A 17,268-nucleotide genomic window follows, 5' to 3' on the forward strand; every position below is an offset into this window, starting at 1 on the left:
CTTTGCTATTCTGAATGTCTCTTTTTTTAGTGTTGACCTCCAAACACTGCTGAAGTTAATGAGATGCCAACCAAATTAACGTGATGAGGGACAATGTTTATGATTGTGCAAGGACAGGCTTAAGAGAGCCCGCTTTAATCCGGAGGCAAAAATAGACATGGTTTTTAGGCACGCTGACGGAAAAGGGGCAGCTGATGAGGGTGGACCCCTCAAGAGAATTTCTCCAGCTGCTAATGAGTGCCATCCATTCCTCTGCAATTTTTGAGGGACCTGTTTGGCAAAAATGCCTTTCTTGCAACTCTCAAGGCGAGTTACACTTTTACACCAACAAAGACACGTTTGTTTATGGCAATATATATGACTTGTGTAAGACATTCGATTTTTGAATGTAATGTGTCCTTTATTTACAGTTTGTCTTCTGTGTGACAGCACTCTATGATGGTGTAAAGAAGCAGGTGGGCCGCATGATTTGCTGTCTGTCTGGTACATGGGGGTGTAGAGCCACATTTTTTCAGAGGCTATACAGGCAAGTGTGTGGCCTACAACCTCCTGTGCCAGAACTGAAAGAAATTGAGGAATATGACTTCAGAGAGAAGTTGGAGAAGGTAAGTACTTTATACTGTGATGGATGTTATGTTACTGTTAATTTGCACTAAGTTTGAAAACAATTTGGGTTGTAGTTCATGAATGCTTTTCCACATGGATTTGGTTTCCTTTTGTTGGCAGTCAATCATTTTTAAAGGTAGTGATAATCAGTTTATTGTTTTGCTAATTTGTCCCAAAACACAGTTCCATAAACAATCTAAGATCCAGTTAGCACAAACTGTTGACGAGGCACAGGAAGCAGTCATGTTGGGACCAGTGCGACACATTCGTAAATTGGAGAGGGATGCCCTGGTGGAGTCAGCCACAAAGTTCTACTTAGAAAGCAGGATACGGGATGCTCTTGAGCAGTGAGTTTCCATATATCTAAGGTATCTCAAGTTTAGTTAAATTCTTCAGGGAAAATTAATTGACTTTTTTTACTTTATAGATTCAAAGAGGGTCTGGAGTTTCTAGGTCTCCTGCCTTACATGAATAGACACTCAAGCCTCTTCAGAGAGGCTTCCATCTACGCTGAGAAACCTCTTTTGGCCAAAGACATAGCTTCTCTCTTCAAAGCAGAGCGCTGCCCACCTGGTACCAATCAAAGAGCAATCGAGAGAAGAGTCATATGTTTCTGGAGGGACAGGCTGCTGGAGGTGGAAGGTTAGATGCAAAACCATGATCATTGAAGTAATACAGCCCACATCAGTAAAATATGACTTAATCACTCTCACAACTGTGGGACAGCATTTTATAGCCTTATTCTTCCATGGGCCCCCTAAGAATGTAATATATTAAATCCCAAACTACTTTCACTTAGAGTATTGTGTTCTCCAATAAACATTACTTATGGACTTTAATGTCCCCCCCCTTCAATTTCTTTCAGGGGGGAACACATACCCTTTAACCATGGAGAAGGTTTCATTTTCACTTCGGGGTTTTCAGCATTTCTAGGCTGGGATTGACAGTGGAGCCACAGCTACAGTTCTCTCTGCTACCGCACGGTAAGCAGGACCGGAGCGCCAAGTCTAGGTCCAAGAGGCCTCTAAACAGATTCTACCCCCAAGCCATAAGACTACTGAACATCTAATCAAATGGCTACCCAGACTATTTGCTGCTACTCTATCTATGCATAGTCACTTTAATACCTCTACCTACATATATACACTGCTCAAAAAAATAAAGGGAACACTTAAACAACACAATGTAACTCCAAGTCAATCACACTTCTGTGAAATCAAACTGTCCACTTAGGAAGCAACACTGATTGACAATAAATTTCACATGCTGTTGTGCAAATGGTATAGACAACAGGTGGAAATTATAGGCAATTAGCAAGACACCCCCAATAAAGGAGTGGTTCTGCAGGTGGTGACCACAGACCACTTCTCAGTTCCTATGCTTCCTGGCTGATGTTTTGGTCACTTTTGAATGCTGGCGGTGCGTTCACTCTAGTGGTAGCATGAGACGGAGTCTACAACCCACACAAGTGGCTCAGGTAGTGCAGCTCATCCAGGATGGCACATCAATGCGAGCTGTGGCAAGAAGGTTTGCTGTGTCTGTCAGCGTAGTGTCCAGAGCATGGAGGCGCTACCAGGAGACAGGCCAGTACATCAGGAGACGTGGAGGAGGCCGTAGGAGGGCAACAACCCAGCAGCAGGACCGCTACCTCCGCCTTTGTGCAGGAGGAGCACTGCCAGAGCCCTGAAAAATGACCTCCAGCAGGCCACAAATGTGCATGTGTCTGCTCAAACGGTCAGAAACAGACTCCATGAGGGTGGTATGAGGGCCCGACGTCCACAGGTGGGGGTTGTGCTTACAACCGAACACCGTGCAGGACGTTTGGCATTTGCCAGAGAACACCAAGATTGGCAAATTTGCCACTGGCGCACTGTGCTCTTCACAGATGAAAGCAGGTTCACACTGAGCACATGTGACAGACGTGACAGAGTCTGGAGACGCTGTGGAGAACGTTCTGCTGCCTGCAACATCCTCCAGCATGACTGGTTTGGCGGTGGGTCAGTCATGGTGTGGGGTGGCATTTCTTTGGGGGCCGCACAGCCCTCCATGTGCTCGCCAGAGGTAGCCTGACTGCCATTAGGTACCGAGATGAGATACTCAGACCCCTTGTGAGACCATATGCTGGTGCGGTTGGCCCTGGGTTCCTCCTAATGCAAGACAATGCTAGACCTCATGTGGCTGGAGTGTGTCAGCAGTTCCTGCAAGAGGAAGGCATTGATGCTATGGACTGGCCCGCCCGTTCCCCAGACCTGAATCCAATTGAGCACATCTGGGACATCATGTCTCGCTCCATCCACCAACGCCACGTTGCACCACAGACTGTCCAGGAGTTGGCGGATGCTTTAGTCCAGGTCTGGGAGGAGATCCCTCAGGAGACCATCCGCCACCTCATCAGGAGCATGCCCAGGCGTTGTAGGGAGGTCATACAGGCACGTGGAGGCCACACACACTACTGAGCCTCATTTTGACTTGTTTTAAGGACATTACATCAAAGTTGGATCAGCCTGCAGTGTGGTTTTCCACTTTAATTTTGAGTGTGACTCCAAATCCAGACCTCCATGGGTTGATAAATTTGATTTCCATTGATAATTTTTGTGTGATTTTGTTGTCAGCACATTCAACTATGTAAAGAAAAAAGTATTTAATAAGAATATTTCATTCATTCAGATCTAGGATGTGTTATTTTAGTGTTGCCTTTATATTTTTGAGCAGTGTATATTAACTCGACTAACCGGTGCCCCCGCACATTCGCTGTACCGGTATCCCCTTAATATAGCCTCGCTATTGTTATTTTACTGATACTCTTTAATTATTTACTTTTCTTTTTTTGTCGTTTAAAAAAAAACTGCATTGTTGGTTAGGGGCTTGTAAGTAAGCATTTCACTGTAAGGTGAAATACCTGTTGTATTTGGCACATGTGACAAATACAATTTGATTTGATTTAAAAACAATTCCTTTAAGGGGAATTATCCAACATGTTTATTGCATGACTACCTAGTAAGTTCAGAATACTGCAGCCAATGTTAATTGGTGATGTGTCCCATAAGAATTGATATTATGAAAGTTTCCGACAGGATTGTCCATCAGCAAAATAAAGTTGTGTGGTGAAAGTTTTCCAAAACATTACAACCAACCAGAATCAATTGGACACAGTAATACATAATGCAGCTTTAATATTTTAATAAATGTATGAATTCTTAGTAGAGTGGGTAAACTGAGCATTATGCAAAGTAGTTCAGTCATGTATGTCAAGGGACTATGTTACAATATGTGCAATATTACCATAAATAAATTTTACAGTAAATATGGACATTCCATTTACATGTGTTATGGCAATAAAAACAGACACCGTAGATGGTACATAGGTCGTGGTGCAGCAAGTTTGAGGGTAGTGGAGAAGCACAAGTGGGACTTTTTGAGTGAAGTAACTGAGGGCAGAAAAGGATATCAGGGTGCCCAGGAACTGGAAGCTGCTGATCATCTCCATGTCAATGTACACTAGATGGGAGAACGGTCAAGTATCACCATCTACTTTGTTTTGCTTACGCTGAGACTGTTGTCCTATCAGCATTATGTCAGGTCCCACAGCTCCTTCATGTACTCATGATCGCTGGTGATCAGGTGTACCATGGTAGTGTCGAGTCCATTCTGGGGACACACATTCTTGTGATAATGTAAAAAAATGTAATTTGTTATTACAGGGTTTACACCCAGAGCCCTGAGTCTACTAACCAGTTTGTGGGTCAGGATGGCGTTGAAAGCAGAGCTATAAAAGAAAATGCACTCTGACGTTTGTAAAAATGTATAATTGACATTTGTTGGGACAATAGGCAAACTGGAGTTGTTCCAGTGAAATGATTGCTACTACGTGCAACACGATATCTATTGTTCCAGTTTTTAAAATCGATATTGACTGGGCTGCAGTGGAGATGGTAAGAAGCTTCGTTATCATGGGGACCTAACTTCTAACGTCCTTTCCTGGTACACCCACAGACACTGGAGTCAAAAATGCCAACCAGCGGCTCTCCGTCCTACGGTGGCTGAAGACGTTTTGCCTGACGTCAAGCATTAACAAGAGTGTCAGATTGAAGTGTCTGGAAAAATGTAAACAGAACCATAAGAGCAGATTACTTTGTCATCTTTACTGGCACAGTTTTAAAATGTCTAATTGCAGTCACTTTCAATTGATTCATTGACTCCAAGAACCATAGATTGTTTGTAGTTCATAACATTAACACAACTGACAAAGGTTGCTTGACTGTAAATTGGGATACATGTTTTAATAACAATGTATATTTGATTGGGCTTAATGTTGCATACCTTGTGTTGTGCATGCCAACCAGGTGAGAATCATTCAAAAAACGAAGTGAAAGTGCACATTAAAGTCTACTCTGTTCGAGAGCTGACATGTAGATGTTTGCAAGGGTTTTACAAGGTAGTCACTAGCCAAATTTGCTTTATGTGAGCTTTTCAGTGTCTTCATGCTAATCGTGAGCTAGCGCATTGAAATGACAGCCAGTCAAGCTAAAGAAGTTGCCTACCTTCAGCTGTTGTTTTGCTTAAATACAAGGTTTTGGGCCTGCTTCAGTACTAGCCAATAAGTCACATTTAGGTAGCTTGTCTTCCTTTAGTCAATGATAAAGCAAAATAAAGACAATAGCCCAAAAATCGAGAACTACCAGGATGTTGAGCATCTCCGTTGTCTAATCTATGTATGCCTAACCCTGCATTCAAGCAACAATCTTGCTAGTATGTAATTTACCTTCATAGAATTAACATAGTTAAATGTGTTTCCGTGGCTGTTATAGTTGACATGTTTTTTGTCTATCAAGTATCTGATTTAGCTTGTGCTAAGCACTGCTGATCCTGGTGCTAGATTAATGTTAGCTGAATGTTACAGCCAGTGATGAGAAACAGATCCTTCCACTGTAAACTAGCTGATAAACTTTATGATTCAGTAACAACAATTTTCAAAGACAAAACCATTATCTTGTAAAGGTTCATACTCTGCTTGCAATGCAGTGGGAAAGGAAGTTCCTTCAAACTGTTAAATCTGGTTGAAAGGAGGAGCTAGGGAAATTGGCTAGTAAAATTAGCATATTAAAGAATGTGTTCAATTAGCATGTGTATGTGTATATTTAGCAGCTGTAGGCATTCATTTGAAGTGTGCAGGAACGCTTGCAGCCGTTTATTTAGCACATGTTGCACCGCCTGCAAGCACATTTGCACGCGCTTATTTGACGCGTGTAGGCGTTAATTTAGCGAGCGAAGACGTTAATTTAACGCGTGTACGCGTTAATTTAACGCGTATACGCGTTAATTTAGCGCCTGCACCTGTTTACTTTACACACGTAGCATTAAAAAGATTGCGTTTTGACCACGTGCTTTAAGACCCAAACGGCGTTCCATAGAATACCCTGCCATTTTCCTCTGAGAATTAATGTCGCGTTCAAGACAACTGGGAACTCAGGAAAAAAAACAAGCCCCGACTGGGAAAAATCGTTTTGAACGGTCATCCAACTCGGAATTCAAACTCAGGAACTCTGGCCTCTTTCTAGAGCTCCGACTTTCCGATCTGAAGATCCTTGACGTCATGATTTGACCTCATATTTTTCCTAGTTCCCAGTTGCAGTGGTGGAAAAAGGACTACATTGTCATACTGGAATAAAAATAAAGATATTTTAATAGAAAATTACTCAAATAAAAGGGAAAGTCACCCAGTAAAATACTACTTGATTAAAAATCGAAAAGTATTTGGTTTTACATATACTTAAGTATCAAAAGTAAATGTCATTGCTAAATACTTAAGTATCAAAAGTAAAAGTATTTTCACATTCCTTATATTAAGCAAACCCGATGGCACAATTTTCTTGTTTTTTAAATGTAAGGATAGCCAGGGGCACACTCCAATACTCAGACATAATTTACAAAGGAAGCATTTGTGTTTAGTTAGTCCAACAAATCAGAGGCAGTCGGGATGACCAGGGATGTTCTCTCTTGATAAGTGAATTTGACAATTTTGCTGTCCTGCTAAGCATTCAAAAAGTAGCGAATACTTTTGGGTGTCAGGGAAAATGTATGGAGTAAAAATAACATTATTTTCCTTAAGAATGTAGCGAGGTAAAAGTATAAAAAACTATAAATAGGGAACTAAAGTACAAATATCCCCAAACCGACTTATTAAGTAGTACTTTAAATTATTTTTACTTAAGTACTTTATGCCACTGCCCTGTTGTATTGAAAGCACCATAAAACTCGTGGTACCCTTCGCCAACCCATAGCTGTGTGAAGCTGGATTCAGTGCTCTTGTCTGCATTTAAACCAAATATCGATCCAGGTTGGATGAGACAGCAGAGATGAGGTGCGCACTGTCGACCACTGTTGAGAAGCTACGCGACATGCGTCAAGCACACCCATCTCATTAGTGATGGTAAGTTAAGATACATTATGCCACATTAAAAGTATGTGATGGTGAGTTGAGAAGACAATCACAAATTGTTAGAATGTTTTTCAATTGACTGCCATAGCCGAAAATAAAAAAGTGAGCATTGGCTGTTCATTGGGCTACATATGTTTTTTCACATGGTTGAGGATGCGAGAATTTTCAAATATCAAAATGAGTTCGTGGGCCGAAAAAGTTTGCGAACCCCTTGCCCTGGTCCAGTAACCTATCCTTATGGTTTGGGCGACATTGTGATGCATTCGGTGTAGCCTGGCTTACAAACAGAGCTTTTAACACAATTTGTATTTAATTACAGACCTTTTAGGTAGACATTACTCTACACAACAACAAGTGCCTACTCACCGCCACAAGTCGAAGGGGCTTGGCTCAGACAGCCAACACCTTCCTGCCCATGCTCGATTAGGTTAAATCCAATGGTTTAAAGCCTGCATTGCTGATGCTACTATTTATTGGCAATTGAGCAGTGGTGGAAGAGGTATCCAATTGTCATACTTGAGTAAAAGTAAAGATACCTTAATAAAAAATGACTGAAGTAAAAGTGAAAGTCACCCAGTAAAATAATAATTGATTAAAATGTAAAGGTATTTGGTTTTAAATATACTAGAATTTATATACTTGAGTAAAAGTAAAGATACCTTAATAAAAAATGACTGAAGTAAAAGTGAAAGTCACCCAGTAAAATAATAATTGATTAAAATGTAAAGGTATTTGGTTTTAAATATACTAGAATTGTCATACTTGAGTAAAAGTAAAGATACCTTAATAAAAAATGACTGAAGTAAAAGTGAAAGTCACCCAGTAAAATAATAATTGATTAAAATGTAAAGGTATTTGGTTTTAAATATACTATACTAAAAGTATATTTAAAACCAAATACCTTTACATTTTAATCAATTATTATTTTACTGGGTGACTTTCACTTTTACTTCAGTCATTTTTTATTAAGGTATCTTTACTTTTACTCAAGTATGACAATTGGATACCTCTTCCACCACTGCTCAATTGCCAATAAATAGTAGCATAGTAGCTTAGTAGCAGTATCAATATACATAGTAGCAGTATCAAAAGTAAATGTAATTGCTAAAATATACTTAAGTATTAAAAGTAAATATCACAGGCAGTACTAGGGTTGTTCTCTTGGTAAGTGTGTGAATTGGACCATTTTCCTGTCCTGCCAAGCATTCAAAATGTAATGAGCACTTTTGGGTGTCAGGGAAAATGTATGGAGTAAAAAGTACGTTATTTTCTTTAGGAATGTAGTGAAGTAAAAGCAAAAGTAGTCAAAAATATAAATGTTAAAGAAAAGTACAGATAACCTAAAAAACTACTTTTAAGTGGTACTTTAAAGTACTTTACACCACTGCCATTGATAGGCTTTGAAGCCACCGGTCGGCCATATTGGCACTCCCAAGTAGTAGCAGTCCTTCATAGTGATGAATGGAATTCAACACGATTTCAATTAAATGTTTCAAGAACAAAAGTAATTGTGTTTAAGTATTTGTGTTTTTGTTGTAGTGGGGACAGTACATTAGTAATCTTTACTTATTTTAATTTTATCTTTAGCTCACCTAATATAATTTAAAAGTGTGTATTAATGTGTCTGTAATAGTATACATGTGACAAAAACGAATGTAGACGTTAATAAATTCATTTCTATAGCTTCAAAAATTCCGGGCTTCTGCACTGCAGTACACAATGTGAACTCGTGATGACGCTGTTGCTCTCTCAATGTTCAAGGGATATTTTCTGTCCTGACTGTAGATCTACTGTACTCATAGAAATATAATTACTAATAATAATACTATTGGTAGGCTTCTAGACCCATGAAGCAAGCAACTCACTTTGCACACTTGTCAGCTAAAGAAGAGACTCATTGTCCCCTTCACTTCTGTTCAAGATGTTTACTGTCGTTCACTTTTGAACAAGACAACAAATAAAGGCAAAAACAACTATGTTCACACAGCTCATAATTATTTTCCATCAAATGATATGTATCCTAATTGGCTATGATGTTAAAAATATAGGCCATATCGGGCCCAATGTTGTTTGTGCTTTGTGGACGTATTTATATTTGTAAAGTTAAATGTCAGACACAGAAAAACATGCATGTGTTAAAAAAAATTTAGGCTATAGACTAGGCATGTACTGTCTGTCTATTTATTTTTGTGAATTGCAAAAGTGAAACCCCTCGTGATAATAAAAAATTGTGTGTTACTGCTATACACCATTTTTTTTAAATGAAACATGCTACAGTTCGAGTTGCACATACGCTAGTAAGTATTCGGCCCTGAGTTGATAGGCCTAATATCGCTTAAATTAACCTCTCTTATAAAATAAGGTTTTAGACCGATTATTTATGGAAACAGTTCCATGTCTAATTGGTAAGTAATTTGGGTCATTAGATGTGTTTCATTTAGGTATCAAATCTCTTGAGATGCACCATCTCGTTTTCAAGTGTCCGAATTATAAATACAAATAAATAATAACAATAAATAATAACAACAATAATAATAAAAACGTACATTAATAGCATAAAACAAAGTTTTACAATTACTACTAGTCCTACTAATAAAAACTACTGCTACATCTACTAATACAACTAATAAAACGAAGTACCTATAATATATATATACATCTTCACATGCAGATGTTTTTATTAGTTAAATTCACTGTGTAATGCCCTGATTTCTATAGGTTAAATTGTTCCAGTCAGTTTTTACAACAACAAAAAAGTGTATGTAACTTGGCAAGTCAGTTGAGAATAAATTATTATTTACAATGACGGCCTACTCCGGCCAAAGGCGGACGACGCCGAGCCAATTGTGCGCCGCCCTATGGGACTCCCAATCACGGCCGGTTGTGATACAGCCTGTAGTGTCTGTAGTGACGCCTCTAGCACTGAGATGCAGTGCCTTAGACCTCTGCGCCACTCGGGAGCCCAGCTGGGCCTTTGTATCTGAAAGATCTTACTCCAACCTCACGATGTACCCTTGGAATTTGTAATTGCTGCTGTTGTGGAAAGGAGTAGTGTGTGTCTTGTAAAGTTAGGTGTTTCTTAATATATAGTCATACAGGGAATGTTTTTAATACATCTGCTCCAATGCAGTTGTCTTCTGCTTGGAAGAAACATGAATACTTTAGAAACCATCATCTTTCCATCATAGTTAATGCGTTGAGACGTTACATATGACATGGAGTAAGTATACAAATAATTTATGTCTGATCATATGCTATTGTGTTCTTTATTTCGTTTTATTTTGCAATCAAATGGATGTGAATTATTATATATATTTTTTAAATTATGTGGATCCAGTATAAATCGCGAGAAATGATCAAATTTACAATAGGCCTAATATTATAATATAATGTGCTTAATACAGTATAATATGCTTCAGTATTTTGAAGATATTTTAGAATTTCAATATGTCATTATAATCTTTGTTCATCAGGTTAAATATACCAGGCAAAACACATTCAGTTATCTTGGCAAAGCAATAGAGTAAATGATGAATCATGTTTTGTATAAATAGTCATAGTCATTTATTTATAATAACATCGAACGACTTTCACAAATTTTAAGATGTATAAATATAAAGTTAAACATTTCTCACAACAAACAAACCACGCGCTCCTGAATATAAACAGGCAACATTAAATACATTAAAAAGCTTTTTTCGTTTCACCTCTTATTTACACATAGACCTATACAAAAATGGTCCTCTATTGTCATCAACAATTAAAATGGCAAGGGAAAGAAACTGGTCAAATATTTAAAATACGATTACATTTACATAAATAAATCGGTAAATTATATCTTATAAAACGTGACCCATGGGATGCCAATGATTGAATTTCAAAGAATTTAAAACGTTCTATTAAAGGAAGGAAAGGCAACTTTGCCATCCTATTCTTATAGTACAGCAACATTCTGCAACCCTGTTCGTTCGTTGTTTTCTTCATTTTACATGAATCGATTCATTTCATGAATGTAGCCATATACTATCACTGTCTTTTCATAGCACTTGGTAGATGGGGTCATGGGAGGGCTGTGGGCACTTGGTCGGTGACGGCACGGTTGCCCCTGTCTCGCTCAGGATAGATCCCTCTTGGGGAGAGCAGGGGCTACCCTCCTGAACTGATAACATAGTGCACGCGGACGTGTCTGTTGAGATTCTCTCCACGATGCTGGATAGACAATCCAAGCTGGAGATGACTGCGTTCTTTTTGCTTCTGGCATCAGCTGTAACAAAGGCGAAGAAAACATCAGAGACAACAATGAACTAGTAGCGTTGTCTAAATGTCAAATACTGTCTGTCTTGAGTCTTGAACTTTGGGCTACTGAAGAAGAGCTGCTGCTGAATAACGGTTCTTTTAAAACCGTATAATAAAGGTCTGGGCCTATAACAAGTCACAATAATATAACACTAAATAGAAACTTACCATTTGGAGTCTCCGCGAAATAAGAGCTTTCATAGCTGCTTCGTCTTGCGGACGTGCACGCCGGGCCATTATAGTCCATCTGGATAAAAAAAAAAAGATGACATTATTAAGAATTCGAGCAATACAATATCACATTTTGTGCTCTGTCAACTTTTGGAATGATATGTCAAACCAAAGACCTATAAATCAACATATCATACTATAGACCTCAATCCAAAATGATATATACAAATAAAATGGAATAGGTCTACTAAATGTATGTATACGTTTTATGTAATAAAGAACGACCGAAATCCAGTGGACATGCCCATAGACACTGAGGTCAAGATGCACCAACTCACCATTCCATCAGAGCAGTTGGACCGTGGGCTGGATGCGTCAGAGTCCCCGTTGTAGTGCTCCAGCGAAGGGTAGTAGTTTTCGCCGTCCTGGCCCCTGAGCAGAGACTGCAGAGACTCGATGTAGCTGATGGCATTTCTCAGGATCTCCACCTTTGGAAGCCTCTGATTGGGGTTGTTCGACGTACATCTCTTCAGGTTCTCGAAGGCGTCGTTGACCTTGCCCAGTCTCCTCCTCTCCCGCATGGTAGCAGCCTTCCTCCGGTCGGTGTTGGTGGTTTTCCTCTTGCAGGCTTTGCATGCCCAGAGGAGGCACCTACCGGCTTGGTGGTGCCCGCTTGGGGCCCTGATGTGCTCGTCTTCGTTATGATGATGGTCGTCTGGCTTGAGGAGACCAACATGAACTAACCGGGGGTCCATGTCTTCGAAGAAATGCATGTCGCTGGTGTTGAAGCACGGGTCGTCATAAAAGTCATCAGCGGAGGTGATAGGGAACGAAATATCCGACAACTCCATCTCTATCTAACTGTCAAATTCCAATACCAACTTTGTAACAATTGTTCTCCTGGCTCTGTATTTGTTACAAACGTTCTAGGTTACCAGAAACTTTGGGCAAAAAAGTAAAAGTATCCTTAAAATTATGGTTAGGTTTTAGTGTAGGAATGTGGTTATCTTTCCCCAACCTCTATCCTAATGCACCCTGCAAACTGTTGCTGATGCTGTGGATCGAACAAGCTTTTATCCTTGGTGTTAGAGTTAGGGGAGTGCTCTGCATTTCTGACAACTCCCTGGATTGGCCAATGATCGCGCGGAATGGGTGCTTAGGGAGGGGTTTACAACTTCACGCTAATTAGTGAACAATTTCTCATAACTGTCCCTATAATAACATAGAGATCGAGGCCTATTATTCGTTTGAAAACAGTCATACTGATATTTTTAAAAGCTCTGACACTAGAGAAAAATAAATCACCGCAATCAATTCACTTTTCATTCGTTTTTCATAAATATAATTTACAGATTACATTTTTATATTTTGGTGCTTAGCTGTATTATCGGTATGATTCTATGTAGTCCTGTTACTAGAATGTTATGCTGTTACTGAAGTTCCTTCTGGAATAAATCAAATAGGCTAATTCTATTCTATTCTATTCCCTTTCATATAGCCATAACCTGTCTAAAAATATCATTCTATTATGCACAAGTTTCTCTAATGTCCCTATAGCCTATCGGCTCAAACGGATGTCACAACAATTTGTTTCTAAGAGTTTCTGAACCCAAGTTGGCCTAATGATATCAGTACTTATTCTCTTGCACACGCTATTACCTTCGGCAGTGGCAGTTAGCCTATAGCGGTTGCAGCATTAGGCAAGTAGCCAAAATGTTGATAGTTCGAATACCCAAGCCAAAAAATAAATAAATACATATGTTGATGTGCCCTTGAGCAAGGCACTTAACCCTAATAGCTCCAGGGCTGCTGTTGATAATGGCTGACCCTGGCCGTGACCCCGGGTGTCTCAGGGGGAGTTGGGATATTATATATTTTTTTTAATTCACGTGTGAAACAGGGCAAATATAAGCATCCACCAAATTATTATTCTAATCTATAGCCTTCAGATATATTCATTATCCAATGTGCATGCTGCTTTAGAAATAATCAGGCAGACCAGTTTGTTTTAAACGCAATGTACCTTTCTAACAACAAAATGCTCTCTTGGCTGTAAATGCTGCTGCTACCTAAAGTGTAAATGTTTTAGACAGGTAGGTCTATTGGAGAATATGAGGCCACTACACGCCTACTTCTTGAAAACCTGACAATATTATGTTATAGGTGAGAATCACTAGATGGCGATAGTGAGTTGATTAAACCAGTGTTGGCATCCCATGCAAAACTCCTCCAACAATCAAATCAAATCAAATTGTATTGGTCGCATACACCTATTTAGCATATGTTATTGCGGGTGTAGTGAAATGGTTATGTTCCTAGCTCCAAAAGTGCAGTAGTATCTAAAAATGATTCACAACAATAGAGACACATCTAAAAGTAAAATAATAGAATTAAGAAATATATAAATATATAAAAACATATAAAATATATAAATTAGTAAAGCAATGTTGGAGTGGCATTGACTAAACTACAGTAGAATAGAATACAATATATACAGTTCAGAAGTTTACATACAAGTCAGAAGTTTACATACACTTTAGCCAAATACATTTAAACTCAGTTTTTCACAATTCATGACATTTAATCATAGGAAAAATTCCCTGTCTTAGGTCAGTTAGGATCACCAATTTATTTTAAGAATGTGAAATGTCAGAATAATAGTAGAAAGAATGATTTATTTCAGCTTTTATTTCTTTCATCACATTTCCAGTGGGTCAGAAGTTTACATACACTCAATTAGTATTTGGTAGCATTGCCTTTAAATTGTTTAACTTGGGTCAAACGTTTCGGGTAGCCTTCCACCACCAGCTTCCCACAATAAGTTGGGTGAATTTTGGACCATTCCTCCTGACAGAGCTGGTGTAACTGAGTCAGGTTTGTAGGCCTCCTTGCTCGCACACACTTTTTCAGTTCTGCCCACACATGTTCTATGGGATTGAGGTCAGGGCTTTGTGATGGCCACTCTAATACCTTGACTTTGTTGTCCTTAAGCCAATTTGCCACAAATTTGGAAGTATGCTTGGGGTCATTGTCCATTTGCAAGACCCATTTGCGACCAAGCTTTAACTTCCTGACTGATGTCTTGAGATGTTGCTTCAATATATCCACATCATTTTCCTCCCTCATGATGCCATCTATTTTGTGAAGTGCACCAGTCCCTCCTGCAGCAAAGCACGCCCCCAAAACATAATGCAGCCACCCCCGTGCATCACGGTTAGGATGGTGTTCTTCGGCTTTCAAGCATCCCCCTTTTTCCTACTAACATAATGGCCAAACAGTTCTATTTTTATTTCATCAGACCAGAGGACATTTCTCCAAAAAGTACGATCTTTGTCCCCATGTGCAGTTGCAAACAGTAGTCTGGCTTTCATTGCGGTTTTGGAGCAGCCTTTCAGATTATGTCGATATAGGACTCGTTTTACTGTGGAGTACGTTAATCTCTAGGAGACAGAACGCGTCTCCTTCCTGAGCGGTATGACGGCTGCGTGGTCCCATGGTGTTTATACTTGCGTTCTATTGTTTGTACAGATGAACGTGGTACCTTCAGGCGTTTGGAAATTGCCCCCAACGATGAACCAGACTTGTGGAGGTCTACAATTTTTTTTCTGAGGTCTTGGCTGATGTCCTTTGATTTTCCCATGATGTCAAGCAAAGAGGCACTGAGTTTGAAGGTAGGCCTTGAAATACATCCACAGGTACACCTTCAATTGACTCAAATGATGTCAATTAGCCTATCAGAAGCTTCTAAAGTCATGACATAATTTTCTGGAATTTTCCAAGCTGTTTAAAGGCACAGTCAACTTAGAGTATGAAAACTTCTGACCCACTGGAATTGTGATACAGTGAATTATAAGTGAAATAATCTGTCTGTAAACAATTGTTGGAAAAATTACTTGTTTTTCAACCAATCCACAAAGTAGATCTCCTAACCGACTTGCCAAAACTATAGATCGTTAACAAGAAATTTGTGGATTGGTTGAAAAACGAGTTTAATTGACTCCAACCTAAGTGTATGTAAACTTCCGACTTCAACTGTACATATGAGATGAGTAAAGCAGTATGTAAACATTATTCAAACATTACTAAAGTGACTCGTGTTCCATTATTAAAGTGGCCAGTGATTCCAAGTCTATGTATATAGGGCAGCAGCCTCTAAGGTGCAGGGTAGCGTAACCGGGTGGAAGCCAGGCTAGTGATGGTTATTTAACAGTCTGATGGCCCTTAAGATAGAAGCTGTTTTTCAGTCTCTCGGTCCCAGCTTTGATGCACCTGTACTGACCTCGCCTTCTGGATGATAGAGGGGTGAACAGGCCATAGCTCGGTGGTTGACGTCCTTGATTAACAATTTCAGATTGTCAGTGATGTGGATACCGAGGATCTTGAAGCTTTCCACCTTCTCCACTGCGGTAACATCGATGTGGATAGGGGAGTGCTCCCTCTGTTTCCTGAAGTCCACGATCATCTCCTTTGTTTTGTTGACTTTGAGTGAGAGATTATTTTTCCTGGCACCACTCTCCCAGGGCCCTCACCTCCTCCCCGTAGGCTGTCTTGTCATTATTGGTAATCAGGCCTACTACTGTTGTGTCGTCTACAAACTTGATGATTGAGTTGGAGTTGTGCGTGGCCACGCAGTCCTGGGTGAACAGGGAGTACTGGAGGGGGCTGAGCACACACCCTTGTGGGGCCCCTGTGTTGAGGATCAGCGAATCAATAAGAATCTTTTGACAATCAGGACACTGAAGTCACTATGAAGACAAATATTACTTGAAAGTGTTAAATCAAACACTCAGCCATAGAGAAAAAGAGACTGCTCAGAAATTATTCTAAAACTTTATTTCAAAAGGTAGACATATTGTTGTAACATTGTACTGTATGTGATGAAGAGGGGCAGTGTATATTTAATCTGTATAGTAGGTAAAGGCAATAGGTTTTTTAGAAACAAAGTGTACAGATGAGACCATTCCCAAACAATATCCCATTATACATCAACCCATAATTTCTTATGAGAGTAACCTCTTTGTAAAATACTGAATACAGAAATACCATTATAAGCCATATAACATAGCGAGGTGTGTCAATCCAGATATTTACAGTATTTCAAGTACTTTGCCTTCAGCTTTGATTGTCACATTGTTATCACTCAATTCATGCAACACCACAACACCACATCAACTTTGCTTATGGAATACATACAGTGCCTTCGGGAAGTATTCAGACCCCTTGACTTTTTCCACATTTTGTAATTTTACAGCCTTACTCTGAAATGGATTAAATACAAATATTTCCTCAGCAATCTACACAAAACACCCCATAATGACAGAGGGAACACAGGTTTTTAGAAATGTTTGCAAATTTATTCCACTAAAAATATATTTTTAAATAAGTATTCAGACCCTTTGCTATGTGACTCAAAATTGAAATCAGGTGCATCCTGTTTCCATTGATCATCCTTGAGATGTTTCTACAACTTGATTGAAGTCGACCTGTGGTAAATTCAACTGATTGGACATGATTTCTATATGAGGTCCCACAGTTTACAGTGCATGTCAGAGCAAAAACCAAACCATGACGTCGAAGGAATTGTCCGTAGAGCTCCGGGACAGGATTGTGTCGAGGCACAGATCTGGGGAAGGGTACCAAAACATTTCTGCAGCATTGAAGGTCCCCAAGAACACAGTGGCCTCCATCATTCTTAAATGTGAGAGGTTTGGAACCACCAAGACTCTTCCTAGAGCTGGCCGCCCGGCCAAACTGAG

The 17,268-nt window shown here is 39.5% G+C and overlaps 1 protein-coding gene across 1 annotated transcript; it reads right to left on the bottom strand.

Annotated features, from left to right (window-relative positions):
* Window positions 1-10,585: 10,585 nt before the first annotated feature.
* Window positions 10,586-12,378, bottom strand: LOC120066637 (myoblast determination protein 1 homolog 2-like). Its single transcript, XM_039018068.1, has 3 exons — window positions 11,851-12,378; window positions 11,510-11,588; window positions 10,586-11,309 (listed from the first exon to the last, which is right to left on the bottom strand). Exons 1-3 carry the CDS (start codon window positions 12,361-12,363, stop codon window positions 11,083-11,085), a joined length of 819 nt encoding a protein of 272 aa, XP_038873996.1. The 5' UTR covers window positions 12,364-12,378; the 3' UTR covers window positions 10,586-11,082.
* Window positions 12,379-17,268: the final 4,890 nt, after the last annotated feature.

The sequence above is a fragment of the Salvelinus namaycush genome, chromosome 21, assembly GCF_016432855.1.
Source record: "Salvelinus namaycush isolate Seneca chromosome 21, SaNama_1.0, whole genome shotgun sequence".
In the NCBI taxonomy this organism is placed as follows: domain Eukaryota; kingdom Metazoa; phylum Chordata; class Actinopteri; order Salmoniformes; family Salmonidae; genus Salvelinus; species Salvelinus namaycush.

What these genes read in the sequence shown, in the direction of transcription:
- LOC120066637 (XM_039018068.1), bottom strand. Translation starts at nt 12,363, where the DNA reads ATGGAGTTGTCGGATATTTCGTTCCCTATCACCTCCGCTGATGACTTT. An exon ending in CCAACTGCTCTGATGGAATG is followed by an intron (nt 11,589 to 11,850) that starts GTGAGTTGGTGC and finishes TTTTTTATCCAG; the next exon opens with ATGGACTATAATGGCCCGGC. An exon ending in TTTCGCGGAGACTCCAAATG is followed by an intron (nt 11,310 to 11,509) that starts GTAAGTTTCTAT and finishes CCTTTGTTACAG; the next exon opens with CTGATGCCAGAAGCAAAAAG.